Genomic DNA, 14,680 nt, shown 5'->3' on the forward strand with positions numbered 1-14,680 from the left:
ATGCTAAAAAGAATGGTTAAGTTTGTATTCGGCTTTTCCTAAGTTTGTATTCGGCTTTTCCCAATTCTTAATGAATATTGTTCCCACGTAAGAAGGATTTTTTTTTTCCAAAGAATATTTTATTCTGCATTGTAGGGATGGTGGATCACACTGTAAATTTACAGTGCATTCGACATCCGTCCCTATTCAGTTGGAAGTTTGGCAGCAGCTAAGTGACTACGACAACAACAATAACGAACATTTCCTTCTTTTTATGTTTGTTATTTGCAACAAAAGAAGCACCAAACAAAAGACCAACAAAAACAAAAGCCTGTTCCCTCCGCTCCTTTTTTTTGTTTCACCATCTTCTTTACTTCTTCTTTGTCTCACACTCGTCACTTTTCACCCCCACAACCTCAACATCAACACACACTTTTTCTTTCTTTTTTCTTTCCCTTGCAACGGCAAGTTTTTAAGATATATGCTTGTTTTAAGAGCTCAAACATACAATATCTGATCCTTTCAAAATATGGAACAGCTTGTCAACTTCATCATTCGCCCTCCGAGGTATCATCTTTTCTTCTTCTTCTTCCTCTCTTCCTCTCTGTTGGGATAACTTTTTCAATCAAAGTCTTCTTTTTTTGTTTTTTTATCTTCACATTCCCAGGTGGGTATCTGCTTATGCTTCTTGTTGTTTTGAATGGGAATATGGGATGTAATACTAAGTTTTTGTTTTTAGTCTTTGCAAGCCTCAAGCCAACTTGGCGTAATTGGTTTTTAGTAGAATTGTAACACCCGTGTCTTCCTTTTCCCGAAGGAAAATGCTAGAGTAAGCAAGATATGATTATATTCATTGTTTTCATTTCCTTTCCTTCTCCATGAGAATAATAGATTTATATCTATATTTTGGTGTGGTGTTTGGTTATACTGTTAACTTGGTTTGTTGTTTCTTTGCTTTGAAATTAGAGATCTATGTTTAATCTCCCATAAAAGTCTTACTTTTCTGTGATGTGAATGTTTGACCCTTTATCTAGATTATAAACACTGATGCCCATGGCAAGCTGGCACTGCTATTTTCTTCCTTTCCATGAAAACATTTGAAAATAATTTTTCTTTATACTTACTATTATTATAACAAGTTACTATTGCCTTTTGTGTTTTGAAAATGTGATCTGCTAATCATGTAAAAATTATCTTCTGATTCTCGAGAACATTAAATATTTAAATTGTTCCTTTGGCCTTTTGGATGACAAATAAGAATAAATGGATCCCGTCTTTAAAAATATATAGATGATTAAGAAAGGAAATGGAGATATCATGTTTATTGAAATCTTTTCCAGAATTATAACGAAAAGCACATGCTTCAAGTATGTGAGATGCCTAAGGTATTTCTAATTATGCATTTGAATGTTAAATGTCTGTCACAGAATAACTGCAAACTGAAAGTCATCTTTCCGCAATTATGGCCTAAGATAAACTGACATTGACTTCTATTATCCAGATGGCTCACTAAATTTTGTGTGCTATTTTCATTTTAAATTTAGCTTAAATTATTGTGATATTATGATTGTTTCTGTTACTGGCATGCAGAGCTGAATATGATCCAAAAAGTGATTTATTGGATTATGAGTTCATGCTAAAAGGGAAATGGTTTCAACGAAAGGACGTGGAGGTAAAGTTAAACATAGATTCATTACGTCAGTAAAAGCATTGGATGTCGGAAAATGCCTTAAAAGATTGATTTCAGTTTATTTTATAGTTCATGACTAAATTGTCAAACCATATGCTCTAAAATCATTCCATTTCATAATTTGTTCCAACTCCTAAGTTATTTGATTGCTCTTTCGGAGAACTGTCACGTGAAGTATTTCTGTTCTAGGATGCCAAAAGGAATGATTTGTTAGCCTATTTAAAAAACATAAGTTTTAACACACAAAATGTTTGCATGTGATGTTCTAATTTTATATACCAATTCAATTGCAAAGTTCTTGTTGATGTTTCTTTTTTTTCCCCCATCATAAGCCTTCTTTTGTTATTAAGTCATATTCTATTTAGTTCAGTTGATGACCTGAATTATCAGTCTGTCATGTAATATTTGATATTTTGCAGATAAAAAATAGTCGAGGTGATGTTCTTCAATGTAGTCATTACATGCCTATCGTCAGCCCTAATGGAAAGCGTCTGCCATGTGTAATATATTGCCATGGAAACAGGTCACTCTGTGACATTATGCATTTGTTTTTGTCCTTTAGACATTAGGTGTAGACTGTCATCGAGTAAAAGTATATTGTTGAAGTCTCAAGTGAGTGTTTTGGGTGAACATCATTGATAACAACTGATAAGAACTTGAGAGAACCAAACCACATTCTAAGGCCTTATATATCCGACACTAAAATCACATATTTTCATTGTGGGACTTGAGTCTCATACCTTGCAATCAAGATCCTAACATCATTGAAGTTCCACATCAGCTCCATGTATGACTAAATAAGAGTTTATAAAATTTAAAAAAATCCTCACCTTATGAGCTAACTTGTGTGGTTGAGTTAGATTTAAACTCCAATTTAAGATATACAATGAAAATATATAACGGATAATTCAGCATAAAAAGAGAATTGGAGAAGTAATAAACAAAACATTAAGTGTACTTGTGTAGTTAGTTGGGTTTTTATGTCTTAGAAGTTTGGCTGTTGGTTTGAACTCATTTTAATCTATAAGGCTCTTCTTGTCCCCCTTTATTTCAAACATCAGTGTCTAAACCACAATTCACTTTTCTAGATTTTATTATGATTTTTTAGATATTCATAATTCTCATATCTTTTGAGGTTCTTTGCTGGTGGTTGCTTGTTTGGTATTGCATTTTATTGATTTCAATTTCGTATGGTCTTTGCTCATTTTGTGCAATGTTTATGGCAGTGGATGTAGGGTTGATGCCAGTGAAGCTGCTATGATTTTACTTCCTTCAAATATTACTGTTTTTGCTCTCGATTTCTCAGGATCGGGTGTATCTGGCGGAGAGCATGTAACTCTAGGTTGGAATGAAGTAAGTGCTTGCTCAATAACGGTTTGAAACATATCATATCTAGTTATGTCAGTTTCATTGATGCAATGTGATTTATCTCTAAGAGTGGTTAATTTTCTCCATCCCTACCATGTTATAATCACATTTTAAACAGGCACATCCAAGAGCTAGTTCCTCCATGCTTTGGAGGTGATTATTATTGATAATATAATGACACAACTTGCCCACTTTAGATATCTAGGATCCATCTTCCAAAGTAGTAGGTAGGTTGATGAGCATGCAATACTTGGTACTGAACATGGGTGGATGAAATGGAGAAGCAAACAAGGTATATTTTGTGATTACAAAAGTGCCAAAAAATGCCATCAAGAAAATCCTACTGGGTAACTATAAGACAATCAGTGCTTTATGGTAGTGAATGTTGCCTATTGGGCATTAGAGTTTCAAGAATAACAAAAGAAGAAAAAAAGTATAGCAGGGATGGGAAGTTCTAGTGGTGGATGAGTGGACATACAAAAAAGATAATCAATATTAAGAGTGAAAAAGTTAGGGCAGCACCTATTGAGAAGCTAACAAAAACATACCTAAGGTGATTTGGAGATGAACATTAGAGACTCTAGTTGAAAAAGTGGATAAAATGGAGAATAATGCAATTTAAAAGGGTATAGGAAAACCACATAAACTTGCATATTCGTAAATTCAATCTAAAAATATTATCAACTGGTCCAAATTAATTTTGGCAGCATGTGGGAGTACTATATAAGTGGTAGAAATATGAAACTTGTCACATGCTTGAAGCAGATACTTATGATCCTTGTTTCTTTTTAATAAATTGCTTATATCATAGTAAAAATGAAATGCTAGAGTTTGTTCTCCACTGGGAATTAGCATATGAATTACTACCATTTGCTTCTTTGCCATTTTTTTTATGAAGATTATTTAACATTCTTGGCTGTTTTCAGAAGGATGATCTGAGGGCTGTGGTCAACCATCTGCGGGCAGATGGGAATGTCTCTCTGATTGGCTTATGGGGACGCTCAATGGGTGCTGTGACTAGGTAATTTTCATCATTCACTTCATTCAATCTTACATTTCAAATGTGGTTCCAGAAATGTTTTCTATTTAGTGGTCATGTATAGGGTTATAGCAAGATACTGTAATTTGGTCCATTATTACTCAGATCTTATAGTTAGTTGTTACTAAGTTGGTTAGTTTGTTAAAGGAAAGAAACTACATTGTTGACCTTATTTTCGTGATCCCCTCTAAATGACAGCCAGCATGGTTCAAGATGAATATAGGTAGAAAGACTTTGTTCATTAAGATTTTTTGTGTTCGTTAATGATTATATCATTGGAAACAACAATGAAGGGATCACAGTCCCTGAGATAATAGCTGAAGACAACCTTAAATAGAAAAAGGAGGTGTATGGCATATCTATCATTATCAATTGTGCTTTTCATGTATGTGTTTATGCCTTTCTACATTAAAAATTTCATATCATTTCCTACCAAAACCACATTCTCCTCTTTAAAAGTGTACTACCCATATGCTCCTTAAATTTTAAAGTCAAAATATAAACTATTTGATTGTGTAGCAATTCAATCTTAACAATGTATTTCACTTTTCTTCTTTCCATTACTAATGTCATTTCTTGCAGCCTTATGTATGGTGCCGAGGATCCTTCAATTGCAGGGATGGTTTTAGACAGTCCCTTCTCTGATTTGGTTGATTTAATGATGGAACTTGTAGATACGTACAGATTCCGTCTGCCAAAATTCACGGTGAGTGTATATTTTTGGATGAAAATGAGAATACTTTTTATAGAAGTAATTGAAATCAAACTTTTCATCTGTTGTCTCATTTCATATTTTAATGCTTCTTTACATTGAGGTTATTAAAATCACCTTCAGTCTTAGTCAATGATCTGTTACCACATATTATGATCAAAAGTTTGATTGGGGGAGGTTTCATCTTAATACCAATGAAGATCCCTATCTATCCAGGCTGGAATTTAATAGCTTTTCTAGACATCAACTTTTTCTTTGATATTTCTTTTTTCTTTCTAGAAATTAGTCTATTGGGTCCACATGACAAGGCAGTTGTAGAAATGCTGTTTTTGACCCACACTTACTGTTATGCCCATTTTTTCTTCTTGTTACAGGTGAAGTTTGCAATTCAATACATGCGAAGAACAATCCAGAAGAAGGCAAAATTCGACATAATGGACTTGAACACTGTTAAGGTTATTTTTCCTTTTGTTTTTTTTTTTTTTGTAATGAAAATATTTATTTTTATTTTCCTGGTTGTATGTAATGATTGATTGATTGATTTTACAGAAAAATAATTGGTGAGCTTTCTTTGTTTTCTTTCAGCATTATTTCTGTGATACAACTCCAGTTTAAATCTAGCATCTCTATCTGAACTTGGTTAATAAAATTTTATTTTTCAGCTTGAACTTGATAAATTTATACTCTTGTTGAGACTTTGTTCTCCTTTTCTTTGTGGAAATAGTGTACACTTTTTACTTTGTCAGTCATATGATTGTAATTTTACTCAGCAACTCATAAATATATCACTAACATGTTTTTTCTGAATTTCTTGTAAGTTTACTGAATTAATTACTTATCATAAGTGGAGGAACCTATCCCAGTCAACAAACTAAATGCTATAGTTGTTCATGCATAATTTTCCCTTTTGAAAGGCGTTAATCTGTTGGACACAGTGCAAATTGTTCAGGAAGTCTGGGAGGACAGAGGCAAAATAACCAAAATGGAGTGTACAATTTTTTGTCTTCATGAACATATTAAAAATGGTTTTATGGACAATGAAAAGTGTGGAAATTTTCTTGTGTATTTTCCCCTTCTTATGTAATAATATTTCTTTTTCTATAAAAAAGAGATATCTTTAGTGGGAAAAAATGTGCACTAAATAGTTTTATAGGAAGTATTTATTTGTGAGAAAATTTACAAAATTTCATTTCCTTTGGTTTTTCATACTTCCATATTTTTCATTGGATTCATTCAATATTTGTTGCATTATAGGCAGCAAAATCTTGTTATGCTCCTGCTCTACTAGGGCATGCCATTGATGATGATTTTATACGTCCTCATCACTCAGATCATATACTTGAGGCTTACATGGTAAGATTTTTATAAGAAAATGTTTATTCTTAAACTAAACTGATTTACAGTGCTGAACTTTATTTCTTCCAGCTCTGTTGGGTTAGACTAAGTCTTGTCAATTCGTAAACCTCAGTTACCTTATAGCATGATTGCTTCTTTCAGAATTATAACTAATGTCTTCTAGGTAGTTTCTCAGAAAAGGCATATTATGTCTTCTACTAATTACCATCTTTATATACCACGTGTTTTTTGTTTTGTCTTCTCAGTTCTCACTTATTCTTTGTTTTGGATTTTGAATATGATTGTTTATGCTTTGTAGGGAGACAAAAGCATAATTAAATTTGAGGGAGATCACAACTCTTCCCGTCCTCAGTTTTATTTTGATTCCATAAACATCTTTTTTCACAATGTTTTGCAACCTCCAGAGGATGAGTTTGGGGAATCATTTTTTGATATTATGAATAATTACTTTGGTAAGGTAAATTTACTGTGCATCTCTTTGGTTCCATTTTGGTCAAATTGCCAAGTTCCATTATTGAACATTTTTTTAAATAAATGTTATTACACAGGATGTTTGGAGATCTATGCATGAATTTGACGGAAGTAATGAACCATCACTTGAAAACAAAGGCATGACTCAAATACCTAGTGAATCTTCACTATTCCTTCTGCATTGGTATCCATGAGGATTTGCGTTTGGTAATCTCACTGCTAATTCAAATCTCTTGTTTATTTCCTTGTTAACTGCAGAACCATCAACAAGCAGTACCGTTGATGCCATTAATCAAGTCTGTTCAAAAAGATCAATGAGAAGGATGGAGGTTTGTATTTATTTAAATTATTTTCTCTTAGTGTTCTGATGAACTCAGAATAGCAACAGCTTGCTGAGAAAATATTCACGTTATAAATAACATGATTTTATTTATTCTTTGCGTGTGTTTGGTGGGTAATCATTCCTAGTCCAGCTAGAAGCCCCCATACCAGAGTTTCAACTTTCAAGAATGTAAATTATTCAAATGTCTAGCGTCAGATTAAGACAGGAAAATAGTTAGTAATGGATAATAATAAACAAGTTTAATCAGAGGTGTGAGTTGACAGGTATTGGTTAGGCTATCAAACTCAAAGGAACTAGAGTAACTGATTTTGCATGATATTTTTGCACAACAGGCAGAGAAATGCAATGATTTTTCGTCATCTTCTACAATGATAAGTTTTGAATTTTCAAACGGTCATCTCCACGATCCCCTTGTTCCAACCGATCTAGATGATGACCGGTACGTGGAATATCAACTCAATGACCTTGCAGGATTTCCATCTAGTGCAGAGGAAGAACAAAGAGTGAGTTAATTTGTTGGCTATCACATATTTTTAAAATTTGAATGCATAATGGTATACAACGAATGTTGTGTAATTGATTTTTATGAATTTGTCCATATCACTCAGATGTTCATGGAAGCAGTGACAGAGTCACTGAAAGACAGAAATCCACCAGTAGAACAACCACCTGTCAGCAGTTCTAATACCGTGTCTGTAGGGCCATCAGATAAAGATGACTCGCATACTTCTTCACATGAAATTTCCAAAACTATGGATACAGAACCTTGTTTCGTCAAGCGCAGTGAACATTCAACAGCCTCAACGCTTTCCATTGCATCTGATCTATGTGGACCCTTGAAAGCTGAGTCAAATTCCCAAGATCTGGCATCTGAGCCAAGTCCAGTACCAAGTATTTCATCAAACAAAATACCAACACCACAATTGGACACTTCATTAGTCACTGATTCTGGCAATACTGATAGTACTTCTGCTAGCTTACAAAGTTCATCAGACACTGACATTTCGCACAACACAAAAGCTACATTGACTGTTGTTAAGAATCCAACAGGCCATGTCATAAATGGCTTATTGCGTCGTTGGGATTTCAAATTTTTCAGAAACAGTCACAACCGATAAGAGTCTCATTTATCCTCTATTGGTTAGACATTGCTTTTGTAACCATAAAAATATATAGAGTTTGTAAAGTGCTCAAAAAAAGAAATAGGTCGCTTGTACAAGTGTATGTTTAGATTATCATCTAACAATTCATCTATTTTCTTTCACTGAGAGAGAATTGTGTTTTCACCCCTTTGAACAGAGATTTCTGGTGTCTCCATTAGTGACTCATGCTTGTGCATGATTTTCGTAATCTTCCTTGGATGCATTTTTATTTTTATTAACAAAGATTGGTGTAATTGTATCCAACTACTACTACAGGGTGGCTTTCTTCAAGTTCTTTTTGTTAGGCTTGCATTTATGAATATCTTGGAGTCGAATTAAATCTTCCAGTAAATGGCTCTTTATTAGTTCTAAATTGATTAAATTATACAAAACCTTCATTGAAATGTTTAGTCAAGCTATGCAATTTAAGTATTTGGATAATATAACACTTTTTAAGGTTGTAAATATTATTTGCACTAATATCTGCCTGTTTATTCTAGAAGTAGCTATGGTCTCAAATTGCGTTTATGACAGCAAAAAATTATAGCCTCGGTGTAAAGTGCCTCAACAAGTGGAAATATTTGGATTGCTGAAAGAAATTTGGGTCTGATTTCCCTTTTATATAATTTTCTATGTAATTCATAGAGTAGTTTAAATTTTTTCTATAAATAATATTTATATTAATGTTGAAGTTATTAACATAAAGGGTTATAATATTTGCACAACAAATGTTTACAACAATGAATTTATTTTTCTCTCTCTATCACACTATCCATTTTAACTAGATAAAGCTAGACAGAGTAAGTAGTTCCATAATGTTGACAAAAAAAAAAGGTGGTTCCATAACAATCAGGTAAGCATAAAATCTGGAGTAGTAAGCAACGGTATCCCTCATTCAATTGAGGCATGAGCAAAAACAAAATATAAAGCATCTCCTTCACTAGGAATTTGACTAAAGGTACGTCACATCAGGGAATTTATCCCTTTTATAAGACCTAGCCTTGTTATTGTACAGTTTTGCCTCTAATATGAATAGTTAGAAGAATTTTACGATAGAATACACTCACACATTATATAAATCCACAACCACTCTAACTAGTTTTACATAGGCGTTTAAAATGTTGTTAATTATATAATGTATAATGTTAACACTCGATTCCAAATTTAAATACTTGTATTATTTAATAACTTTTTATAAAATATAAATTGATCAATTTAACTATTAAATTATCTTATGTTATCTCCATTATTATGTATATAAGATTTAAAATAATTTAAATATTTGTAAGTATATTATCTAAAATTTTATTTTAGTTATATATTTTTAAAATATATAACACCGTTGAAATAAAAAGACGTGAGGGATCTATTTATTTTATTTTTATATAAAATTTTAAAAATAGATCTATTTGATAAAGATCTTCAAATTAAGTGAATAGATTAATCTTGTATTTAAAAAAAAAAAAAAAAAAAAAAAAGGTTATCCAGTGATGTTTGTTTGTTTAAACTTTAGTTTTTAACTAGAAGCCACTTTAAATTTCAATGAATTCATGTTGAATAAAATAGATCTACTTAGATGAATAAAATTGTTTAGCCTTCATTTTTTATTCATTAGATTTGAAACTTGAAGAAAGAAAAATAAATTTCTCGTCACTTAAACTAAATAGATATTATCACTTTATTAAAATTAATATTAATGCTTGTCTATATCACAGTAAATTTATACAACAATTACTACATATCAACCTCGGGAAAACTTTGTTTTCACTCAATTCATGCGATGGTTTTTTTCGTAATTTTCGTAATATTGACAACTATTTGAATGGATTTTTTAAATTAATTTTGACATATCATTAGTATATTTCAATTATTTTTTCTTTTACTTTTAAATTATTTACGTAATATGGCATGTAATGTTTTGTATAAGGTGGCTTCATCTATTTGGTGTCGACTTATCAATCAGAAAATGGGGGGAAAAATCAACAATTTATTATTATTATTATGGGTTTGGCTGTGTGACGAATGAAAACGAAGCATGGCGCACGTGTGTGAGTGAATTTCGATTTTCTGGCTTTATTAGCGTAAGTTTTTACGGATTCGGTTGATGACGTGTGTCCGTTAATCACAACGGCGTGAAGATCAGGAACCAACAACCTACGACTATTCTCACTCGCATTCTCAGTTCAGTTCTACAGTGATCTCTCTCTCTCTCTCTTGTTCCTTCTTTCTTCTCTGTGGGGTAATCCAATCCCATGGCTTCCATTGCTTTCAGAAACCCAAATTCTAAGCGTCTTCTCTGTTTGCATTTCGTATCTGCTTACCATTCAGTATCTCGTGGAATTTGCACCATATCCCAAAACTGCAATGCACCTTCATTGGATCTTGTTTCTCTACGGAGATCCATGGCCACTTTCACTCGAACGTACGCAACACACTCTTTTTCCAATGTGTTATTTGTCTTGCTTTTAATTAATGCCTATCTATGCAGGTGGATATTGATGATTAACTTACGTACATGCAGCCATGCACGTATCATTTAATCACATGAAGTGGAGGTGGTTATATATTGTGTTTGTTTTTCATTGTTGATGTTTTTTTTCCGCAGAAAGCCCCATCTTAACGTGGGCACAATTGGGCATGTTGATCATGGGAAAACCACATTAACTGCAGCAATTACCAAGGTTTGAGTTGATTTATGGAGAGGAATTCTACTTTTTCAATTTCTTTTGGGCGCTTAAACTTTGGACAATACTTAAATGAAATGAAAATGGATTGATTTTGTTGAACAGGTGCTATCTGAAGAAGGTAAAGCCAAGGCCATTGCCTTTGAGGAAATAGACAAGGCTCCTGAGGAGAAAAAGAGAGGAATTACAATTGCTACAGTAAGAGATAGGCCCTCTTTGGATGATACAAAACAAAATGTCTAAGTATTAAAATTTTGTAAACTTCTCTTGATCTTCTTATCTTAATCTTGCAGGCTCATGTAGAGTATGAGACAGCAAAGAGGCACTATGCCCATGTTGATTGCCCTGGACATGCAGACTATGTTAAGGTAAGCTGCTTAGCTGGAAACAGACTATGTTAAAGCATCCCAAAGACCAGCGATATTATTATTATTATTATTATTATTCCTGGGTCCATTTTATTGTGACTCTAGTGCTTTTCCTTCTATATTGAATATATATACATGGCATTACTTTGAAGAATGAATTATCTTATTTGAGCTTGATTAATGCTCTTGTCTGTCTTCATGTGTGTATGGACTCTGTCTTCACTTGATTTATTTGGCGAAATTACAGAACATGATAACTGGAGCTGCACAAATGGATGGCGGAATTCTTGTGGTTTCTGCTCCTGATGGGCCAATGCCTCAAACAAAGGAACATATACTTCTTGCTCGTCAGGTTGGTACTTCATTTTGTTAATATGGAAAGGTGAAACTCAGTTTTTATAAAATCTATTTACATACCATACCAAAAAGGTCAGTTCATAAGGTGTTTTGTTTTCCTGTGTCAGGTTGGTGTGCCATCACTGGTCTGTTTTCTGAATAAGGTTGATGCTGTAGATGACCCAGAGTTATTGGAACTTGTGGAAATGGAGCTTCGGGGTATGAAGAGTTAGCTACTTAGCTTATAGTTTTATTTAAACGGGAAAAAAAATACGTCTACCAGTTATCAAAATGTTTTTTTTTTTCAATCTAAATGGATGTGCATCCTTTGACGAACAACTTTTTTTGCAGAACTTCTTAATTTCTACAAATTTCCTGGGGATGAGATCCCAATTGTACGAGGTTCAGCCCTGTCTGCATTGCAAGGGACTAATGAAGAACTTGGAAAGAAGGCTATCTTAAAACTAATGGATACTGTGGATGAATACATTTCTGATCCTGTGCGGCAGCTGGACAAGCCTTTCTTAATGCCAATAGAAGATGTTTTCTCTATTCAGGTAGATACAGAGGTCATATGTATATCAAAATTATTCTCATTGGAGTATCATATAGGCAATTTCTGCGCATTGATGTTCATATTTTCCCCTACATGAATAGGGAGAAAGATGAAAAAAGAGGGGCTAAAAATATAATCATCCCAAAAAATATATTATTATCTACCTATTCAAGTTTTTCTTTTAAGAGATTTAAGCTTTTGACACAATGCAAAATTGATAGCCAGGATTAGTAGTCCTTGACTCCTTGTGTACTATTTTTTTAAAGAATTACAAACATCTTCCTTATTATGATAATCTAATGAAATGGGCTTTCTTTAATTTTTACTGCATTATGTACTGTAGTCATGTAACAATCAGTTCACTCATTCCATATATGTTGTCAAGAGCCTAATGTGTTCCTTTCAACATCTTTGGATTATGTGAAGGGGCGTGGAACTGTTGTGACTGGTCGTGTTGAACAAGGTACCATCAAAGTAGGCGAGGAGGTTGAAGTATTGGGACTAACACAGGTAGACACGAAAGTCAAATATGCATTATCATGTCATGTTAATGTGTGTTCTGCTTTATGGTATATGCTTTTGTATTTAACTATTTATTGGTCTTTGTGTACAGGCTGGACCTTTGAAGACTACAGTAACTGGTGTGGAAATGTTCAAGAAAATTTTGGATCGAGGGGAAGTGAGTAAAATCATATAACCCTCCCTTCCCTATCCTTCCTTCTCCAAGTGATTTGAATTGATTGATAACAATTGGTTGTACTAATTTGTGTCCATTTCTAGGCTGGTGATAATGTAGGACTTCTTCTACGTGGTCTTAAGCGTGATGATGTACAACGGGGAATGGTGAGTGAAAATGAAACTAATTCAAAGTATGAAGTAATATTAAACTATTATACATGAAATATATGTTTAGCACTGATCTAAAACTTCATACGGAAGTGTAAGTCTGGTAATTGTCTCACTCTTGTCATGAAAAGTTGAGTACTTACGAATTCATAATTAATAGTACATTGAAAAAGAAAAATGAAATAGCAGAAGTAACAAATAAAAAAACTACAATTTACCATTTCATTTAGGTTTACGAGGGTCATTCATTTGTGCAATTAAACCATTTTTTTTCTCTTTTCCTGTTTTAAAACCTTTTTGGAGAAAATTACAGGTTGTCACCAAGCCTGGTGCGTTTAAAACGTATAAGAAGTTTGAAGCAGAGATTTATGTCCTCTCAAAAGATGAAGGTGGCCGTCACACTGCTTTTTTCTCTAATTATAAGCCTCAGTTTTACATGAGGACTGCAGATGTTACTGGAAAGGTAGAATTACCTGAAAATGTTAAGATGGTTATGCCTGGTGACAATGTCACAGCAACTTTCGAGCTGATCTCACCTGTTCCTCTTGAAACGGGTAGGTTGAATTCTAAATGAGCTTAGATGATAATACAACGCATTGTCTAAGATTGGTCACATATATCTTAATTATTCGATCAATGTAAATTTCTGTCATAAAAAAACCGCACCAACAGCTCAGTTTCAAATGAACTGAATGTTAAATTAAATATGACATTTCAATTCATGCAGACACTCCTTTAGAAGCTTCAAATATAGCTCTTGACCTCTTACTCTGATGAAAATATATACATTTAAAGCTAAACAGAATGATATGCTAATGAAATGAATATATTAGTCACTTGTAAAGACTATAAAACAAGATTAGAAGAGACACAAACTAAGATTAAGTCGTACCTAATTGCTATACAACAGTAATCCTTCCTATCCTTGATGTTGATATTAACGCAGAAGATTGCTCGATTTCAATTTCAACTAGAATGTCTATTTCAAAATGTATTTAGGTCTTTCATTCGTAGCAATTCTTATGCTATCTCTATTAATTGATTAAGCATCTTCTAATTTTAGTACTAACTACTGGGGATTCAACTCATAATCTACATATTTAAGCAGTCTTTACATTCTCTTTATAATGCGGCATAACCATGGTTTTTAATCATCTAATATATCCCCTTAAAAATTAATGTTTAGCATTTATTTTTTAATGAATTTGGAGGGTCTAGAATTTTATTTATCAGGAGCTATAACGGTCTGTGCATTGTCTTTGTTTCCTATATGCAACTTTTATTTATGATTACATTCAATAATATGATCTGACAGAAACGTTTTATTTACAAACAGGACAAAGATTTGCTTTGAGAGAAGGAGGCAGAACAGTTGGTGCAGGAGTGGTCTCCAAAGTGATTGCCTAGGATGTTGATCTAAAACTTTTTTTGTCCAGTAATTTGTAAAAAGGTTGTGAGTAGGGAGAGAGCAGTGTTCTAGGAGGATTCTAAGATATGACTATTTTTTTACACTTTATGCTGTTGTTCCGTTTGAATGTGTTTTGTTTTTGTTCAGAGAATTATACTATTTCGTTTAGATAGTTTTCATGGACCGAGGGAAAATGCTTGAAACTTTTGTGGTTAATAATGCCAATTTCTTCAAGATTCCTTTCTCATTTTTCTTCTTTGGTATATTGTTAGAATACCTTCATCGGTGCCAATAAATGCATGCATTCGGTTCCTTTATAACTATGAAGCTTTGATGAGAAAATAAATGCAAAGTTTCTGATCAAGGAAAGAAGCAGCAATCA

At 33.1% G+C, this 14,680-nt stretch overlaps 2 protein-coding genes across 2 annotated transcripts; both read left to right on the forward strand.

Annotated features, from left to right (window-relative positions):
• The first annotated feature begins 1,108 nt into the window (after positions 1-1,108).
• LOC113873800 lies at positions 1,109-8,389 on the forward strand. Its single transcript, XM_027512126.1, has 10 exons — positions 1,109-3,022; positions 3,964-4,058; positions 4,659-4,782; positions 5,163-5,243; positions 6,043-6,141; positions 6,443-6,601; positions 6,693-6,753; positions 6,874-6,944; positions 7,291-7,461; positions 7,567-8,389. Exons 1-10 carry the CDS (start codon positions 2,927-2,929, stop codon positions 8,074-8,076), a joined length of 1,467 nt encoding a protein of 488 aa, XP_027367927.1. The 5' UTR covers positions 1,109-2,926; the 3' UTR covers positions 8,077-8,389.
• Positions 8,390-10,352: 1,963 nt separating this feature from the next.
• Positions 10,353-14,297, forward strand: LOC113852152 (elongation factor Tu, mitochondrial-like). The gene is made up of 12 exons (XM_027482398.1): positions 10,353-10,522; positions 10,706-10,781; positions 10,890-10,982; positions 11,078-11,152; positions 11,400-11,504; positions 11,617-11,707; positions 11,840-12,045; positions 12,471-12,554; positions 12,658-12,723; positions 12,825-12,887; positions 13,204-13,444; positions 14,227-14,297. Exons 1-12 carry the CDS (start codon positions 10,353-10,355, stop codon positions 14,295-14,297), a joined length of 1,341 nt encoding a protein of 446 aa, XP_027338199.1.
• The last annotated feature ends 383 nt before the right edge of the window (positions 14,298-14,680 follow it).

This window comes from Abrus precatorius, unplaced genomic scaffold (assembly GCF_003935025.1).
Source record: "Abrus precatorius isolate BTA unplaced genomic scaffold, Abrus_2018 Scaffold10, whole genome shotgun sequence".
NCBI lineage: Eukaryota > Viridiplantae > Streptophyta > Magnoliopsida > Fabales > Fabaceae > Abrus > Abrus precatorius.